Genomic DNA, 19,860 nt, shown 5'->3' on the forward strand with positions numbered 1-19,860 from the left:
GTGACGACCCTGCCTCACGTCACGTGCGTTGAGCATGATTCGAGGGCTTTTTTTGCGACGCAGAAAGACAATTGCGTGGCAAGTACGAAGTTTTAGGCTGCTGAATATGACGTTTTCTTAGCACCCTAAAGCTTTCTCATTGGCAGTTTTGCCGTAAAGGTAGCACCTACGATGCATAGCTCAAAGTTCCTACCTAATTATGCAATTTAGCGTAATAAAATGTGTACCTTGCTACAGAAGAGCAACATGATTTCCATTGCGTCATCTTAGCGTAGTTCGCATGATTTTAAACCTTGACTAAACTTAGCTGGGACACCATGCATGAACATATTGGGATTTCATATAAAAACTCCTCGTAAGAATGATCATCGGCGTATTTAGGTATACTACGGCACAAAGGCCTGTCCCAGTTGTTTCTCATGCGTTGTCTTCTGACAGTTGGCACTGTCTTGAAGACCTGTATACTTAATTATATAGGATGTATACATCCAGTATATTATATGACGTCTTTATTTTATTATGTGGGACCCGTAATATGGTATACATGCGAACGTGCGTGTTAAGCGTGGGATGCCATATTTACATTCTATATGGGTTTGGGGGCATATGTGCTCCTAATAGGATGTCTTACAGCAGGTGTGGAAGGATGCAGTATATATTAATGGGATCCCCTTATACTCATGTGGATTTGTTGGGTGAAGAGCATTGCGTATTTTTTAGTGATGTGTCAATTCTGGAAAACACTTTATGTCCTATTCCCGCGACACTAATATAAAGAGCAAAATCATCACCCTATGTAGAAGCAGTTCTGAGAAATTATGCAAATTGGCGGAAATTTCAACAAAGAGAAAAATGTTATCTGCATGGGCCTAGCACCTTCGGTTACTCGCAGGCATAAAACAGTTTTGCTTTTGCTGGGTCCTTGAGTAACATATCTTATTTTCAGTGTTAAACCTTATGATTCTGTCACATAATGACCAAAATTGCGATAATTTTTGTCTGTGGATCTAAAATGACGCCTAAAGGATGAAGCCGGTTTTTGTCACAAGCAAAATGTCACTACATGCTGTAGGCACTGACTGATGCTTCGGCACTATTGTGTGAAGAATTTGGTCTTCTGTGCGATTGATTACTCCTGAAACGCGACACTATCTCATTGAGAGCGCTGGCATGTTTAGCTTGTAGCTGCCAGCGCGAGCGCTTTTATGTCCCCGTTTTTTGGTTTCGACGTGGAGCGGCGTCCCCTGAGTATAGAGCTTCAGATGACGTGATCATATAAAATATTGCCGAACTGGCCGAAATCACAACATATACGCTGCTGGACGTGCTAATTTTTTTCAAATTATCGAGCCCGCGAAAATTACGGCAAAACCAATCTCCCGATGACTGTCGACGGCAATGTGATTAGAATGCAGCAATCTACGAACGCATACGATTGCTAAAGCCCAGTTTATTTGAAATATGTATTCGTTATTCCGATGCTGTTTCTTCGCCTACGTGCGACATACACTGTGGCCGTTATCGGCCGCGCTTTATTATGGCTCACCGTTGCCAAGGTAGCTCATGAGCACGGCGTAATTACGACGACTGTATGAAGACGATCGAATGACGAAGAAGGAATTACGTCGAGGGTACGACACAATCACAATGAGGTAATCATACTGAACTTATGAACAGAGCATACCGACGGCATCGTGACGAAAACGTTATGACGATAATTGAATAACGACGTCTGCACAAAAGTGATGGCGCGATGACTACGGTACGACGATAGCCGGATGACGAAACTGGCATGATGATCACGGACTGACCACTACGGCATGATGAAGACAGCAGTACAATGGATGCATGACCAACTCTCTGACGAAAACGTGATACAACGATGGCATGACAGTGGTCGCGGCGGTATAATTAGAATTGGATGACGACAGTATGAATAAGAGAGAACGAGGAATTGCGCCGATGGAACGGAGAAGGTGCAATGAGAAGAACATAATGACCATGAGATGACGTTACAGATGTGATCAGCATGGATAAAAAGCAGCGTGACGGCGACTGCATGACGATGTTGGCCTGATCACGATGGCATAGGGAGAGTGATGTCAACGTTCGAAAGACTATGGTAGAAGGACCATGATGGCATTCCGAGGAGATTACGAATAAATGACCGCTGTATGTCGAAGATGACGGTGGCATGGCCAGTGTCAGATGACAAAGCTTAAACGACCATAACAAAATGACATTGATGACGAGACGACTAGGATCCCATGCCTATTCACCCAGCTAATCTCACAACTTGAGCTGCTGGCCCGACGTAGAAGCCGTGACGACGACGGCTAGACGAGAATCAGGCCATTAGGTTCGAATGACGGTGATGCAACGAGAATGACGGCATCACGGCCAATAACATACATCTTGTGGTCAAAGCACGCCGACAACATGAACCACTGTGTTAGCGTAAGAGGCTAGATAGATAGATATACCGATAGACTGGATCAAAACGTCCGAAGTAGAAAACGATGCTGACTGGAATAAAACATTTCAGTAGATGCAACGTTAAGGTGACCCGACGACCTGATTTATTCGGGGCTTGTATATCCGTGGTCCCGCTATCCCACCGCTCACGTATGAGACGGTCTTTTGTGTCGGTTTTGCCTTTCCGTAGCCTGAATTATCCCGAAATTCCCGTACAATGGTGCCGAATCATCTTTTGGGTGTGTGGTGGCACCACCGTCAAATATGCCCATAAGGCAGGCGGCAATAAGAAACTGCAGGAATTGAGGCGCCAACTGCTGCGTTCATATAAAGGTTCGAACGCTTGGCTTGGAATCACCTGAATGGTCAGAATGACGCTTTCCCTGAGGAAAGCGCAATTCTGTTCAGCCAAGCGAGCGCCAGGAAATGGTTATTTTCCGAATTGTTATAAGGTCCCACAAAAAAACGGTTACATGTTCGAGGTATCTGATATGCTAAGCCTTCATTACATTTGACAAGTTTGGTTTGGTGTTTCTTGACATGCTTTCGTTTCTTTTGTATACTCTTGCAACATTATGGTCGCGTTTTGCGCACCGAACAAACTTGCAGAAATTACCAATATGACTAACCCTTAGCGAAAGGAAAAAGGCGTGTGTCAGGAAACACCAAAATTAAATTAGCAAAATACAATTAAGGCTTAGAAAAGGCTAACACGAAAGCTGAAGCTCTCACATGTAACCTTTTTATGTCGGACAAACAGACTGTAGCAACAACGACCGGCTTCGCGAGCAGGCTAACAACGTAAATTATGATGTGAGAAGGTGGCTGGCACTTCATTGCGATGACTGCAGCTACTGACCAAAGTTTGAGAAGTGCATGGTCATCGTGAAGTCTAATAATGAAGTGACACGCCTCATTATTGAGGTCCATTGTGTCACAAGATTAGAAAAGAAATTGGTTAACATGGCCTATATTACCATAATAGAAAAGGAAGCAGTGTATCTGAATGCTACGACACGTGTCTGCTGACGTTGTTTCGTTGTGGTTCTGCCCATGTCGTCGTGCGCAGCGTTGCCTGTGGGAATGTATAGATATTGCCACGTTCTTCTCGGCAATACTCTGTTGACCTGTAGAGAGTTCACGCTTTGTGTATGTAACAGTGTTCCTTCTTTTCACTATGTTTTTACGCGCAATGCTACACGTTCTTATTCTACAAGTTTGCGTTAGAATCTTGTTTGCGTTGTGTCCGTTCATACTACACAAAATTTAGAAATGGTATTGCGCACGTCACTTGGATTCTTGTTCTGAGAATTCACTGGCAGCCAAGCATAGTGGTGACATTGTAGAGGCAACAGTTAAACTTTCTTTTCAGTTCGTGCTGACTTCGAACACCAGGGACGATACCGTCATACCGTAGCAACCGTTTTAACCGCCCCACAACGTTCCAGCATCCACTGCGTGCAAAGGATACTCTAGTCCAGCATGATAATGGGTAAGCTATTTCTTTGTGATGGGCATAATGAATATTTTTTTTATGGCAAAGCGTCGTGAGGAACCCTCGTTATATAACAAACCATTTCGTACCAACGTTTTGGTGACTAGGAATATTGGTTGTGTTCTCTCACTCAAGATTATTTTCATCTTTCTTTTTCTAGAGGAAGCTGCATTCCAGTCTCCGTTCCCGAAAACTTCTGGTTCAATGTCCTTAGCTTCTGGTAAGTGCTCGCCTACTAATGCGAGATGCTCTTCAGTAGGGTGTGAAGAGGTATTCCTGAAAGAGAATGCGTTCTTCGACGGCTCATTATGGCAAAGCCGTTAACGCAATTCAAAAAGACAGGGACGTGACAGAAACACAGGACAGCGCACAGGATAGCCCTGTACTGGGTTTCTGTCACGTTCCTGTATTTTTGAATTTCACTAAATGCTTTGCCCTTATGAGTAAACCATACGAACTGCTCCAAGAATCAGCATTGTTGAACTTCTACGACAAGTACTGATTACCGACGATTGCCGAAATTCACGCGTTCACCGAGCCCTTCCAGAAAGTTTTTGGCTGGAGTGGTCAGGGTGTACATAGTCTGTATTTGGGCACTTTCGAATGCAGGCTCAGTTGATTTTCATTACACTAGAACCTTATGCACGCTCGTCGGCTGATGACTTTCAGAACAGCAGGAAATTAGTCCTCCTAGCTTCGACAATAGCACTAAGAATCTTATTACCATTCATTTCTCCAACTGGTCACAGATGCAACCGGGTTAAGCTAACTCATGCATTCCAGTCATTAAATTATTGTCTGTGTGCTTTGCCAATAGAAAGTATAAACATTTTATTTCCTCTAGATTCTAACATCAAATTTCTCAACAATCAAGTTGCGTAATTTTTTCTGCATATTCAAGGTAAAACAAAGGCAACCTTGAGTTTCTATGCCCCAATTCTGCCATGCGTTTTGCTACAGAAGCATGCCTCAAGATTGAGCTTTGAGAGTGGCCATTTACGTGGGTTACCATAGGACCGGTATCAATGGAAAAGGCTCAGCAAATATTCCCCAGAACAATCTTTTATAGTGGCATCGGTGCGTCAGGAGCGAAAGGAGATCTCTCTTTTGACAACCGTGTTTTAAGTTGGAGAACAAAGCTATGCCAGAGCGAGTTCATTCGCAGGCAAAATGGATCTGCTCTTCAGAAATACGTGCAATGTTGCACAAATAACTAAAGAAACGTGTGAACACAAACGTTCTCAACATAGCTGATCATTCAGGAAAGCCAACGTTTGCGTATTCCTCAAAGTAGCATGTGTAACGAAGAACTGCCGCTTATTCAGGCGCATGTCGAACATATTGCATAAAATTAAGACGTGTCGGTCAGTCACCCGCATCAGCATCACTTGGCGCACGGATAGGATAGGATAGGAATAAACTTTATTTGCCTAATGGTTATTGATGTTAGTGCCCGGGGCTACGCTGCCAAGGGTTCATCACCCTAGGAAAATCTTCCGAGATTCTCGGCAAAGGCAATGACCCGCTGGACAGCCCACTCCTAGTCTTCAGCTGCCTCGCTGAGGAGGGCAGCGTGCCATCTCCCAGGGAGGCGCCCCACTTCAGAGTCGTGCTATTGTCTTCCCCCTTCCTCCTTGTCTTTCTTCATCATGGCGTTGGCATTCCCAAAGCGGATGGGCTATATCCACCTGTTCGTGCTCGCACTAGGGTCAACCGGATGACGGGTGCAGCGCGGGCCACAGGCGGTGCAGGTGGTAGGGGTTGGCGAAAGTGCCCGTCTGCAACCATGCCAGGTCAACCACCTGGTACCCCTCCAGACGCCCGTGGATGGTGGATATTTCCTTCGGTCTTTCTTATAGTAACCAAGCACCTCTCCGTACGCTGCCAGAAACTCTTTGACATCGCAGTCGGCGTCTCCTTGATCCGCAGCTCCGTCCGCCATGATTTGGTTTGTGTTGGTAACGACAGCGGCGGCGCAAGACGGGGTGGCCGCCACCATCGCCGTCACCCTTCCGCTGGGGTCCCGCACAACAATGGCAGCGGCTGTCGACTGGGTGACCGCGTCGCGGCGGGTAAGCTGCCTGGCGACGAGGTGGGCGCGGCGCGCTCGTTGGGGTTGGGCGGGGTGTCGGTGCGTCTTCGGTCACTAGTATTGTTGTTGTCATTGTTTCGCGGCTGCTGTTGTTACTGCCAAGCTCTCCGACGTGCGCTGGGAACCATTTCAGGGACTTGGCTGTAATTATGCCGGACCCGTAATTCCCGGCTCAGGCGATGAGCATGCGCGCCATATCCGCGGACACCCACCCTTTGGTGTAGTTGCGCATCGCTGATTTGGAGTGGCTGATGATCAGGCTATTTTCCGCACCTCCATGGAGTACCGCGAGGGCAATGGCCATCTCTTCCGCTGCTTCTGCCAACGACAGCCTTGCTGATGCCGCGATTCGGATCCTTGCCTTTGTATCTACGATTGCCGTGGGGAATGCGGGCGCCACCGCCATCGGCAGGCCGTTTCGATGTTGCCACTATTGCTGCTGCCGTTTTTGTCGCAGTAGCAGTTGTCATGGGGGCGTCGGTAACTACGGTTCGTCTCGCACATTCCTTTGTAGCAACCCTCGTGGTCGATGTCTCTCGTCGCCACCAGAGTCACCGACTGGCCTCGGGTACCTGACTGCAGAGGACGCGTTCTCGTCTTCCATGCTTTTCGAGGATTGCTACCACCCTTCGTATGCGTCTTTGCACGTCATGCACCGGGTGTATGTTCTTCGGCATGTTTTCCGTCTGTATGACTTCCCTGACTTCCGGTAGCAATGATTCCTTCAGTCCACAGGCCTCGTGATATCGAATACCGAGCAAATATAGGATTCTTCTTCCCCTTACGGTGCTCGACAGCCCCTCGAGCTGCGCGATCCTCTACTCCTCGGCGATCTCATCGAGCACGTTGTGTACGCTCAGCTCGAGGAGCCTGTGGCTTTACGTGCACTGGGGCACTCCCAGGACGGTCTTGGACGCTCTGCGGATCGCCACGTTCAGCTTGTCGATTTCGCTCCTGTTCCAGCCGGCTTACGCGGCGACGTACGCTATGTGGCTCAGCGCATACGCCTGTATCAGCCCCATAACGTTGTGTCCCTTTATTCCTTCCCTCTTGTTCGCAAACCGCCGCACGAGGTGTGTGGAGCCGGCCACTTTCTTCTGCAGTCGGTCAACCAGCTCGCGGTTGGCACCTTTCTCTTCCAGCCACAGGCCGAGCACTCGCAACTTGGGCACCGTCGGTATTCGGGTCCACTCCCTCGTCATGACGCGGATGAACAAACTACGCGTGTTTAGCCCGAACTGCGAAAGGGGTCCTTTCTTGCGCGGCCTGTAGCGCAGGATTTCCGACTTGTTGGGTTAGCAGTTGAGTTCCGTGTCTTCGAGGCACCGCTACACATACCGCACGGCCCCCTGCAGTCGGTCTTGGCTTTTGCCGTTGCTCGTGTTCTCCGTGGTCCACGCCGTCACGTCATATGCGTATATCGTATGATTAATGCCTTGTATCGCGTCAAGACACTGCGGAAGGCCGATCATTACTAGTTTGAAAAGCATGGGGGAAAGTACGGAGCCCTGCGGCGTTCCCACACCCCCATTCGCACCATTCGTGGCGGGGCCCTGTCGATCTTCCATTCAGGAAGCTGCTGACTTATCGGTGGAACCTCGCCCAGAGATCGAGCCGGTTGATCATCCCCAGTATGGCGACGTGCTTCATAGTGTCGAAGGCACTCTTAAGATCTAGCCGAAGCAGGGCGCGCACGTGTGGGCTCGGAGCATTCACGACCTGCTCCTTGATCTGCAGCATGGCGTCCTGCATGGAAACTTCATTCCGGAAACCGCTGATGTGGGTGCCGAAAGCGTCGTTCTTCTCGAGCAGCGTCGTCACCCTATTGGGGCAGGCATGCTCCATCCCTTTCCCGACGCAGGACGTGAGGAAGATCGGCGTCGTGTTTCGCACTTCCAGCGGTTTGCTCGGCTTGGGCATCAGTATAACGTCCACGGTCTTCCACTCTTGCGGAATTCGTCCCTCCTTCCAGCATGCGTTGATGTACTTGCAGAGTTTCTCGATGGCGTCGTCGTTCATGTTCCTGAGGATTTTGTTGGTGATCCTGTCAGGACAGGGCGCCGAGTTGGTCTTAAATAGCTAGAGGATCGTGCCGATTTCCTGCGCGAAAAAGTTCGCATCCACCTCCTCATTGCGAGTCCCGCGGTATTGTGGCTCACTCTGCCCTTCCGGGCGAGTGAGGTGCGTCTGCGCGATCTCTTCCGCGAAGGCCTCAGGGTCGTCCTTGTACTCGTGTCGCAGCTTGAGTCTCTGTAAGGGTCGCCGTTCGTGTGCTTGCCGGGTAGAGCAGGCACCTGCGAATCTCCCAGGTGCGTCCAGTGCTCATGTTACCTTCATCGTGTCGCACAGCTCCTGCAATTATTGCTCGCACAGGTGGGCGCAATGCGTCTCGATCTCCCGGTTGATTTCGGCGATCTTCTTGCGTAACTTCCTGTGTAGTAATTGCCTACTCGCTCTCTCTTGCATGGATTTCTTGGCCGCAACGAGATGTGCCGACCGGCTGTCCACTCTGGACGGTTGGGTATTGCCGTCATCCCCGGCTCCGCGGGGTCTGTCTGCCTCTACTTTGGGGGGTTCTTGTCGCCAGTCCGCCCATTCGATCTCATCGGTGGCTTTCTCTACGTCCGCGAGTAGTTCTCTGCACCATTCGCTGATGTCTTCGATTGGGCCCTCCTTCTTTCCTCGTTCTGTATTTTTCTGGAACTTGTCCCAGTCTACGCTTCTGGGCTTTCGCCAGACGTCCTCCTCGCTTTCATCCTCCCCCACGGTCACGTGCAGCATCCTGTGGTCACTCCCCAGGTCCTCGAAGGATTCAGGCCGAGCTCGCCCATCAGTCTCGCTAGCCTCTTCCCTTTCGGTGAGTCGGCTCCGTATCCTCATCGCGTGTGCGGGGCATAGAAGTCTCCACATATCAGCAAGGGACTGGGGGCGGCCTTGGCCATCGCTTCGCAGAAAAAGGGCTTCGAAAGTGCGAGTGCGGTATCTTTGCGTGGGGGAACTATATATGCTGAGCAGGAAGAGGCCGGTCTTCCTACTTCCACTACTCGCACGGCGGCGATCAGGACGTGGTCTATGTCCGACTCTTCGTGGAACACGAGTTCGTGTTCGATGAAAGCCCTCCCGCGTTTAACCGGGGTGCACACCCTGCCGTCCCTCCCCGTGCATTGGTAGGGGGGGGGGGAGGCGCACGTCACATAGCCCTGGAGCTGGGCCCCATCGAAAGGTAGCACGTCAGGAAGTTTGTTATTGGAAAGCGTGTACATGCTTTCATGAAAACGGTTGTGACTGCTCGCAGGGTTTTGGCTGCCGCACCTACTTGGACCTCTCGCTCCTTGCGTGTCTGCTAAATAAATACTTTGACAGATGGAGATACAGAGCATTGTACCTTCTAAGCAGGAAATTGTAGGTGCATGACAGTTATTTTTTTATGGAACCTCCTGTGTATATAAACCTCCGCAGTGGACAGCTCCCTGCTTTTAATTTCACTCATTTAATTTCTATAATTAAGCACTCCCACACAGTCATATTGCAAATATTCCGGGTAACTTAACTGGTAGACCGTTTGCCCGAGGCAGGGGGCCATATTTATTGCCCGGGCCAGAGCGCATCGTCTTTAAACGGTGGCTATTTTAGAGCGCAGCTCTTTGGCGTCCGTTCCTGGGTTTCGCGTCGTCGTCGGCGTTGTCGTCGGCCTCGTAACCAGCTCCGACCCCCTTTCATCCCCCCAGCGCTAGCAGCGACCGACTGATACCGCTGGATGCCGCTGACGCCGCTAGAGAGTCAAGATAACGTGACTGCATAGAACACCGTCGCCGCCATGCAGAAAGAGGAGGAAAGGGTCCCCCCCCCTCCCTGTTCTTGTGTGGCGGATAGGGTGCTCTTCAGTTGCCGACGCGCCGGTTATTTCACGTAGGCCCCGGCACGTCGACGAATACGTGACCACCTTCCCATGGCTAGAGCTGGTTCTTTGCGCTGCGGAAGCGAGGGTATCATATTGTTTGTGTCGGCATCGGCGGCGTTGTCCCTGAAACCAACTCCGCAGCTGGGGTTGACTCACTATCGGCGTCAGCGGCATCAGTCAGTCGCTGCTATCTCTTCCCTCCTCCCTTTATCGTGTTGTCCGCTTGCTGCGCGCGCTTCTGCCCCCATCGTTTGCCGCTGGGTATACACGCCACCCTCCTCCCCCCTCTTCCTGCAAGTCTCCGGTTGTCAAAGCGCCGGCTCGAACTTAATTCCTTTCTTCGCTCCTCCTCCAATGCAACCCCTGTGCGGTGGCAATCAGAGAGCCAGATCGGGGGCGGCGGATCTGTATATGTGCACCACCCGAGCCGAAATTGCCGCTGCCGTTCGCCCTGTGCGGTGGCAGTGCACTTCCTGCAACTCGCATTAACCGTCCATCGATCCACACCGATGTTAGTAGTGGGGGACTTTAATGTTGACATAAAGACAAACAGCAATTTCCTAACACTTATGCGGGAGAACATCCCGTTCCTCTCGCTAGTAACGCGTCCCACGACTGTGACAACCTCGCGAGGCACTTGTATAGATCTCGTCTTTGAGAATCAAGCATTGGTGTACCAAGTCGAACATATATCAGTCTATTTCTCCGACCACAAAGCTTCCTTTATGACTGTCAAGAACTGTTAGTGGAGTCTTTGTTAAAGGAATACGTGTGAAAAATAAAAAAAAATTCTGTGATAGCGCATACATGTGTTGCTCGATTTCTTTGCCTCAATCTATCGAAAAGGTGAAACAGCTTATTTGCTGCGCTCAAATTTCGCATTAGGAAGTAACGTAATCGTCGGTAATTTTTTATCTGACGAATCGTTCGCGTTAACTTCCTTGTCTAGTCATGCTGTCAGCTAGATAGGATGTCCGCTTTCTCTCTAAAATAAATAATCAGCAGCCTCACGTCAAGGAAAAAAAAAGAGATGCAGTTTCGCTGCGAAAATTTCTTCATAAAACGTTATCATAAGAAACCAACAAAGACTCCATGAACCACATAGGGGAAATTTCCTGTACTTACTAATTGAGATAAAGAAAAGATTAATTATTTTAATAAAGGTTGATGCAAAAACAACGTGCCGCTGGTGGCATACGAGACCGCGTCCTCGCATTACGCGTGCGATGCTCTTACCAATTCAGCTATCACCGTGAGGTACCGCATAAATTCTAAGGGCTATAAAATCGTTGCCACGCGCCGTGTGCCATGTGTGCGAGTGAAAGCCCGCGAGGGTGAGCCGGCAATCGCAGCTCAAGCTCGCGCACGCAATAGAGACAAGAAAGGAGAAAGCGCTCTGTCTTCCGTCGCGATCGGGGCTAGGGTAGGAAGGGAGGGGGGGCCGTCTTTCCCTGGTGGCCGCAGCAGCCGCTCGCGCCCACCCGGGCCACTGTACATTGCAAGCCATCTGCGACCGGGACAGAGTCCAGCGCACGCTGTGTTTTCACGGCTTAGCTCGCATTGGTGCGAGACGCAGCACGAAGGTCAATTCGCTCACTGCTGCTGCCGAACTTTCCTCAGTCCAACGTTGTGACAGCGAGTTTCCGCCTGAGATGTGTTCATGTTTTTGTGTTTGCGTGGGACATCATGCTTGTTAATTTATTTAGTATTCCTAGTGTTTACAAGTTTACACGGTCAATAAAACTGCTATCTTTTCTTCGTATGGCTGTCCAGTAATATGCTATCGCAATGAACGCTTCGTCTTTCGGGCGAAACTGCTACTTTTGTCTTTCCCGTGCACGGGCTGTGCCGCTGCTGCTTCGTATGAGCGGAGACCTGAGACATCTGGTGTTCATAAGAGGAATCCAGTAACAGATACGTGGGCCTCCTCCGCTATGATTCATTGGTCTGTTCAGCGGCAGAATCACGACGGCGCTTCCACGGTCGTGAAATCTCTGCGATGTTCTGAATGAAAAGCTTCGCCTTTAATATAAAATGCTTGCACATTTAATTTTCTGTAATCGCTGTGAGCTTGCGCTGCGGACAGCCACTGTTGGTGTAATTTTATATTGCGTTGTTACATTTTTGTCGCTAGGTTGTGTGCCATACTTTAAGCAAATCACGTGGTTCTATTTGTTTTGGTGTAGGCCACGACTCAAAACTATGTTTCCGCGGGCCGTAGCTTTATAGGGAGGGCGATTGCAATGAGAATTTCGCTGCATATTCCACAACTTAAGGGCTGGCCGTGGTCAAGGAAGCAGCCCTTGGCTGCTGCTTTCTCCTGCTTCGTGTAGGAGAATCTTACCCAAACTTCTTCGTTTTCCTCAATCGTGATGGCTCTATTGACGGCTGCAATAATGTGACTGATTGACGGTTGCGATAACCCAATCCTTTCTTCGTCCAGGCACACTGCTTAAAACTCCTCATGGCAAAAAAAGGTGAAAAAAGCAGCGTGTTTACAGCAATTTCGTCGCAATTTCAATGCCACTAAATATTTGTTGTCTGAGATATCCTTTCAGCTCGACTCAAATCCATTGCACTCTCTTCGGAGAGCCTAAAATGCCTTCGGAATTCTCCCTCGCACCTCTCAAACGCGTTGCAATGTTCGTAGCGTCCGTATCTTTCGCCAAAGGCCGCCAGAAACAGAAAGAAATGAGCCGCCATTGGTGTCTCTGTATCGCCACGCCTGCCAGCGCAAGACTTGCTGGCGGCCATGGTCGTCTTAACAGCCGTTGAGGCACGCTGACGCCCGCATATGCGACCCTCGAGCGAACCAATTCTTCCCGGTGCCACCCCCAGCAGAGGAAGGTTTGCTTTTCAGATGCTTTACAACTTGTGTGACAACAAACTGACAGTAACGTCCACCAGGGATCACAAAAAATCGCCGGCGAATGCCGTTCGTGAGTGCCAACCGGTTACAAAGCAAACCGGTAGCTTCTATAAGGAAAGTACTGATGAATGTACGCTGATGGCCCGATATAGGAAAGTGTAACACCACCCATAAGCGTGAACTCTCACGAGAATAGAACATGATAAACTCGCACTTGAAGCATGCGCCAAGTGTTTCAAAGAGTTCGCTGTCTTTAGCCCGAGAGATGTATGCATGTCATCGTGACGATACGATGAGTCTTTCGGGATGCACTGCTCGACGGCAGTGGTTAGATTCTCTTAACGCTCAGACATTAGTTTTTTGTTAAAATGGCGGGAGACACCAACCTACCTGCCTACCTACCTACGCCAAACGCCTAGAATAAGACAGAGTGATGCGCAATAAAACAAGCGCATCCTCATGTCACGCTAATGTCGGAACGATGTAGCAGCATGTGTGGGTGGGACTGTTAGGTATCAAAATGGCACTGGGCATTCTTTGGATGCTTACCAAGGCGTGACCATTTGACCAGCGACAACCTAGACGATCATGGATCCAAATTCGGACTATTGACGGGCCAACAAAAAATAACCCCTAGAGGTGACAGCAAGAGCCGCATTGTTTGGAAACGATAACGACCGCCAAGCAAGGCTGCTCACATTGCCACAAGCTTACTGCCGCTGTGGGTCAACTTCGATTTACAAGTGCACTTACACTTTACACTACGTTTACACTTACCGCATGGTTGCATCATGTGTGGGGGCAATCGCGCAACATCGGAGGCGGAGTTTGGCAAAATGGTGCGCAATATGCTATTGATGTGATTTTTGGAATAGTTCGATCATTTTTATTTTCTGGGGCAGAATTATCGAATTACCTGTCCTAGTTGCCCATAGAGAAATATCTTGAATTTCGGATCTTTCGTATCGTAGAGTGTATATGCCGACAGGTGTGTGCTGAGACACATAGTGAGATCAGAAACGTAAAGAGAACCGACATGAAGTGTGCTGTATATCCATCGAGAGTTGTCGGCTTTAACTTTTAATATGTGAAATAATCTCGCCACCTATTTTCTTCAACCTCTGGACCTATTCTGCACGCCAACAGGCTACTCTCGATAATAGAGACGGACAACGACATGGGTCTGCTTAGCCAGCTTAGTGCGACGATCAGGTATAGCCCAGATCAGCTACCATGTTCCAGATGCTGCGGTTGTGTATGCCAAACACTGTGACACCTGTGTACGAATCGGCAGCTCCAGAACCGAAACCCCATGGAACCCACTCTTCACCGCTAGAGTGCTGCCCTTACACTCGTCTCACTGCCAAAACTGACCCACTGACACTGTGCGTTTTAATTGGACGTTGGGATACGTCTTACATTTTTCTCGTAACATTGAGGCGAAGTCATGCCGAGGGTTGATTACGGGACATTTCGGCGACGAGCGCGGAAGTACCCCGGAAGTAGGTGCTGAATACGCTGCAAAAGCCCTTCTTTGGTGATAGTACTCGCTAGGACAGGCACCTAATCTGTTCATGGTATAAACAAGCGCTTTCGTTAGCACCGTGCTCATCTGTTGCTCTTTAGTGAGATGGCGATTTTATGGATTCTTCAAGTGAATTGTTGACTTTATCGTCCGCGTCGGTGTCGCCGTTGACGTGGAGTACAGTATTAAGACAAATGCAAAAACATCGCGACCGCGCTCACGACGCTGTCGGTTTGAGTGAAAGCGTGCGACGGTAAGCCGAGTAATGGCTCAATACCACGCACGCTAGAAAGGAAGGTGGGGACGAAGCACGCCAATTTTCATATAGAAAGCTACCTTCGATGGCTACAGAGTCTGAACACGCCTAGGGCTGATGGTTTCTTGTGCGTTGCGTTCTCACTTGTGACTTCGCGTCGCAGAGAGACGCAGCACGAAGGGCAATGCGCTCGCTCCTGCTGCCGCTTTTCCTCAGACCTGTGGTTTGACAGTGAGTTGCGTGGTAATCGAGTCGGATGTGTTCATGTTTGCCCTCATGCTTGAGTGACACCGTAATAACTTACTTAACAAATGCTTGCAAGTTTACGCGGCCAAACAAACTACCATCGATACCGCGTGTACCGAATGAACAGGTTGTTGTCGCAATTCGCCGCTTCCCCTTTAGTTCGAAGCTGTGATATTCTCGCGTTAAAACAATGTCCACCTGGTATCTTAAAAACGCGCGGCGTATTAAATAGCGGCTGCTCCAAATGTGGCTTAACACAAATGTAGTCTGTTGCGCTCCTCTGTGATCACCTGGCGAAGAAGAAGGCGAAATCGCACTTTCGGTTTATGTCAGACAAGGATGTTGCGACACCAGAATTCTCTATTTTTGACAATTTATTGCCTTTTGTAGGTACCGGGATGTTGGGTGAAGAATTTCCGATCAACACCGTTGCAGGGAGCCATAATAAATAACCGTAGTGACGTATATCGAAAGAACTCGCACGTTGAAATGGTGCAACTCTCCGAATATGGGTACGGTTAAAGGGAATATGGGTAGGAAAGCTATACCATGGATTAGGTTACATCAACCTGAAAGGGGCCATTTATCATCTCAGCATATTTATACAGTTCAAGTATTGAGCAGTAAACTCCTTCCCATAACCTATTTTCACTTTTAGATTCCTGTTATTGCCCAAGGTTGCGGTTTAAATCTGTTGACGTGCCATTATATCGTGTACGCGCTGTATTTTCTACAACAGTGTCGCGGCTGATTGCTTTGAGATAAAGAAACGCTTGACAGCTCTCGGACAGACTTGGTGTACGAGGTGCAAGACTTTTGGAGTAAGGTTGTGCAGCTTTCCTTGCTTGCTGCTTTTCATTTTATGTGCATATCGTGGCACGTCTAAATTATCACTGAAGGAAGGAGTGTTACAAAAGCATATAGGCCAGCATTTATTTGTCAACAAACTCAATCAGAAATAAATATTCGTACCTGGAAATATCCGACTCTGTGCTTGAAGTGCAACATCCAAGAGCACCAAACCATATATATCAACACAGGCTGGGAAGATGTTCGCCCTATGTAGCCATTCGCAAAGGTTCCTTGAAGATAAATTTTAGCTCTTTTTTTCGGTTTTCAGCTTCCGATTCCGCTAACACGTAAGTGTCCTTTTTTCTTGTCCTTCATTGTGGTATGGAAGTTTTGAAAATGTTCTCATAGCTTTCAAGAACACCTTACAAGATGCGATATATTGTGAGCATACAAGTTCCGTTAATATGAATGGAATGGCTGTGCTTCTACTTACGGAATCCCATGCGCTACAACCGTGTCCCATATCCCTAAAAAGCCAACAGATAATGAAGCCAGTGAACACATAGAGGAAGTAATTTGCTAATTTATTTAACTGCAGGCATTGATAAGTAAAGGGTAACTAACCTAAAAGAAAGGCAACTTGGCACCTGCGGGAGTATCATGCGTGCGTTGCACTACCAATTGTGCGACGGCAGTGGCTAGAAGGTGGTTGTAATTAAGTGGGGGCATGTTTGGCTCTCACAAGAGGCAAGTTGTTTTTACAGCTAAGCTGTATGACTCTACCCCTCGATGCATCTGTCGCGTCCATGGGAAAAATATGGCCAATCCGCGATTGAGGTGAAGCAGGCTTGAGGCCAGTGGACCCTAATAATAATAACAATAAGATATATTCAATGAAATAAATCAATGATTATGCACTGTTCCAAGGCGATGGGAATACTTAAATAGGTTTTGATCAGCGCATAGACTCACGAGCAGGAGGCATTGCCATATAAGGAAGGCACAAGATGTATGTACAAACGTACACCCTTGACTCACAAGAGGACAATGTCACCAGCCGTGGGGATGGCTGTGCCGTACCAAAGAAACGTGCAATTGTGGTATCCACTGCGTGTATATCTCGAGGCACACCAAAGAATGAATGATATTGAGAAGTTCATAACTACGCACTTTGCATGGATTAGCCGTGATGACACTACTCCTGTTGGCATCATTGGACAATTCAATGTAGACATTTCCAAGCCATACAAGACATGGTTCACTCATTTTGTAATAGAAGAACTTGATTTAAAGTGCCCGGCCAAGCGATGTCACTCAGCAACTCAACAATGGCCGTGCATAGATTTTCCTTTGGCCGAGATTCTGTCTGAGCTAGTAACCGAGGCGATTAGTGTATATCACAACAATCAAAAAGCAAGCATCGCTACCAATACGAAATGATGAAAATAAATACAGGTTCCCTCGCCTAACCCTGTGAGATGTTTTACAGCTTTGCTGGTCATCCACCTTTACGCTGTCCAGTGGCTCCTCTATTTTTTGTTCATTTTCATTTCCCTTTATATATATCCTTTTAAATACTTCAAATACAACACTAAATAACTTCCCTTATGCTTCTTCGCGTCAATATTTGCTGGTTTTGTGTGGTTGGGCATATAGAAAACCGGGTTTCGCAATTCCTTATCCCCAGGTTCAGCCTTGCGTCTTGCCTTCGCAGAAGTGCTAGGTTTACGATGGAAAAACTCTGCTAAAACGTAGACGTAAAAAGAATCTCCTTTCGTAAACGTTTACCAACACACCCAATCGACAGCTCGCCAAGGTGCTGCATTGCCACCATAGTATAATGTGGCGAGCATTCTTATCTTGCATGTCCGATGGAAATGCTACTAGCTTTTCAGTGTGTAGAGAACTGATTGCTCTGTTTATACGTCACCCAGCAGCACGCAAAGTAAAAAAAAAATATGCGTGTTTCTTTGTACAATATTTCCAGCGCTGGTACTCGCATTGCGTTTGCTTTATAAATAAAACACCTGGTCTGTTAAAACGTAGAGATTCCTTACGCTATATTGTGTTCTTTTATTATGAACGACAACACATGACCGGCCATTGGCAATAACGTATACGGAATGCCACATGAACCACCGATAAAGGTAGACTAACAATTAGAACTAGAATAGAATGAATACAATATTCCAGCCATGATTTCGGAATGACTTACATTATAATATTCGATGCTTGCGTTGGTTCCTTCCACAGGTCTTTGAATTGACTTGCACTATTTGTGTCCCTGGCTGAGGCTGCTCACATAAAAACGATTGTGAAAATGTTCTCTTATATAAAAGGGCATACAGTTTTCTTGGCAGCGGTAATAAACGCAAGTGTCTTTCTTGTATCATCCAACCTCAATTACAGAACGTCGGTACACTTTTTTGTCCTGTCACGTCACTAGATTGCTGTCGACTTTAGGAAATATACTTGTAATGTAGGGTCCTCCCCACACAGGACCTCGGGACAACAGTTGAGCCTCAATGATGCAGTTCTAGCACGTTAAAAAGCGAACGGTAGAAAAGGTCGTAGTGTTATAATATTTCTAACCAAATTTCAAACTACCTTTACTGGGTCCCACTGAAACATTACAGGACTCGCATAGCTTGGATGAGAAATCAAGCTACCATCCTAATAGGTTGAACTAGGAACTACTGAAGACCTTCTCATGGTTTAGAATGTTTTTTGTACCAATTTCGTTACTTGAATCATTTCATTTCAACTTTTGGTTAAGATCTGTGATCTAACAACTGTGAGCATCCTTAATAGCCTAGATTTGCTGTACAGACTATAATATGGGCTTGAAAGTATATGCTTTAAAGGGAGCCTATGCACTAACTGAAAGACGACAAGCGCTGTGCAGCCACCTGGTGGCAGAGAGCTTAACCAGCAAAACACAAAGCTTATATTACTGTAACCAAGTGTAAAAATTTTAAACATTTAAAACATTTAAAATAACAACGTGTTCAAGAATACGCCCCTGGCGGAATCTTACACCAGCATCAAAGTAGAATAGGTTACTGCTATATTAGTTGTCTGTTGGTCTGGCTCTGTGCCTCCGAGTGGATGCACCGTGATAGTCGGTAATCCTTGGGCTTCTGTTTATCTGGTAAAACACCCAGTCCTCTTGCGCTTACGTTTGCATGCTAAAACTCCATATTGCGGTAGTAATCCTCCAGCGTGAAGTGGCACCCGCCAACGCGTAGATGCTGGCGTCGATCGGACATCTATAGCTTTATGGTCTGCAGTGACTCATCTCGCAGTGGCTTTACAGAGAAACCCGATGTCACAGCTTGACCTGTCGCCGATCACTGGATTTGCAGCCGACAACGCAATGAAGGCGATCTACGGCGCTCTTAAAAAGAAATCTGGTGACGAACACTGACCGCGCAGCCCGAGTCAACAAGAAGAATGTTCGAACACAAACACATGACACGTGGTGTGTGCTGGAATCGCTTGAGATAGACGGTCGTTGTGTATGCATTTTCCATTACATTTATACAAACAATATAACTAACATTACAACTATTGCTAACAACATTCCTTCACCATAAAGTTGGAGACATTATGGATTATGCAACCTGGGTAGGCAGTGAAGTAGCTCCACCAGTTGGTGTATATTAGGTCAAATACGTCAGTGGTAAGGGGGCGGCAGAAGATTCAGGGGAGCGGCTTCGCTGCAATCGCTTGAGTTGGACATTACTAAAACAATATAATTATCATCATCATCATCATCATCATCAGACTGGTTACGCCCACTGAGGGGCAAAAGCCTCTCCCATACTTCTCCAACTACCCCGGACATGTACTAATTGTGGCCATGTTGTCCCTGCAAACTTCTTAATCTCATCCGGCCACCTAACTTTCTGCCGCCCCCTGCTACGCTTCCCTTCCCTTGGAATCCAGTCCGTAACCCTTAATGACCATCGGTTATCCTGCCTCCTCATCACATGTTCAGCCCATGCCCATTTCTTTTTCTTGATCTCAACTAAGACGTCATTAACTCGCGTTAACGTTACAGCCATCATTGTTCTTTCCATAGATCTTTCCATAGCACAGCTCTTTTCTTAGCAAAACATTAAATTACACTACAAATTTAGGCGAACCACTCGAAGGCGTCACTGAATGATCAGAGGGGCCTACTCTAATGACTCATTACGTTTGCAC

General features: G+C 47.8%; 1 protein-coding gene across 4 annotated transcripts in view; it reads left to right on the forward strand.

Annotated features, from left to right (window-relative positions):
- The window catches only part of LOC139050397 (uncharacterized), an 84,260-nt gene that overhangs the window by 3,402 nt on the left and 60,998 nt on the right, over positions 1–19,860 (forward strand). For 3 of the 4 annotated variants that reach the window (XM_070526698.1, XM_070526699.1, XM_070526701.1), the window contains exons 2-4: positions 3,848–3,967; positions 4,131–4,190; positions 15,980–15,998. In XM_070526698.1, coding sequence (XP_070382799.1) covers positions 3,958–3,967; positions 4,131–4,190; positions 15,980–15,998 — 89 coding nt within the window. In that variant the 5' untranslated portion in view covers positions 3,848–3,957. The remainder of the gene's footprint in view (positions 1–3,847; positions 3,968–4,130; positions 4,191–15,979; positions 15,999–19,860) is intronic. The other variant, XM_070526700.1, reaches the window with a different exon arrangement.

The sequence above is a fragment of the Dermacentor albipictus genome, chromosome 10 (assembly GCF_038994185.2).
Source record: "Dermacentor albipictus isolate Rhodes 1998 colony chromosome 10, USDA_Dalb.pri_finalv2, whole genome shotgun sequence".
NCBI lineage: Eukaryota > Metazoa > Arthropoda > Arachnida > Ixodida > Ixodidae > Dermacentor > Dermacentor albipictus.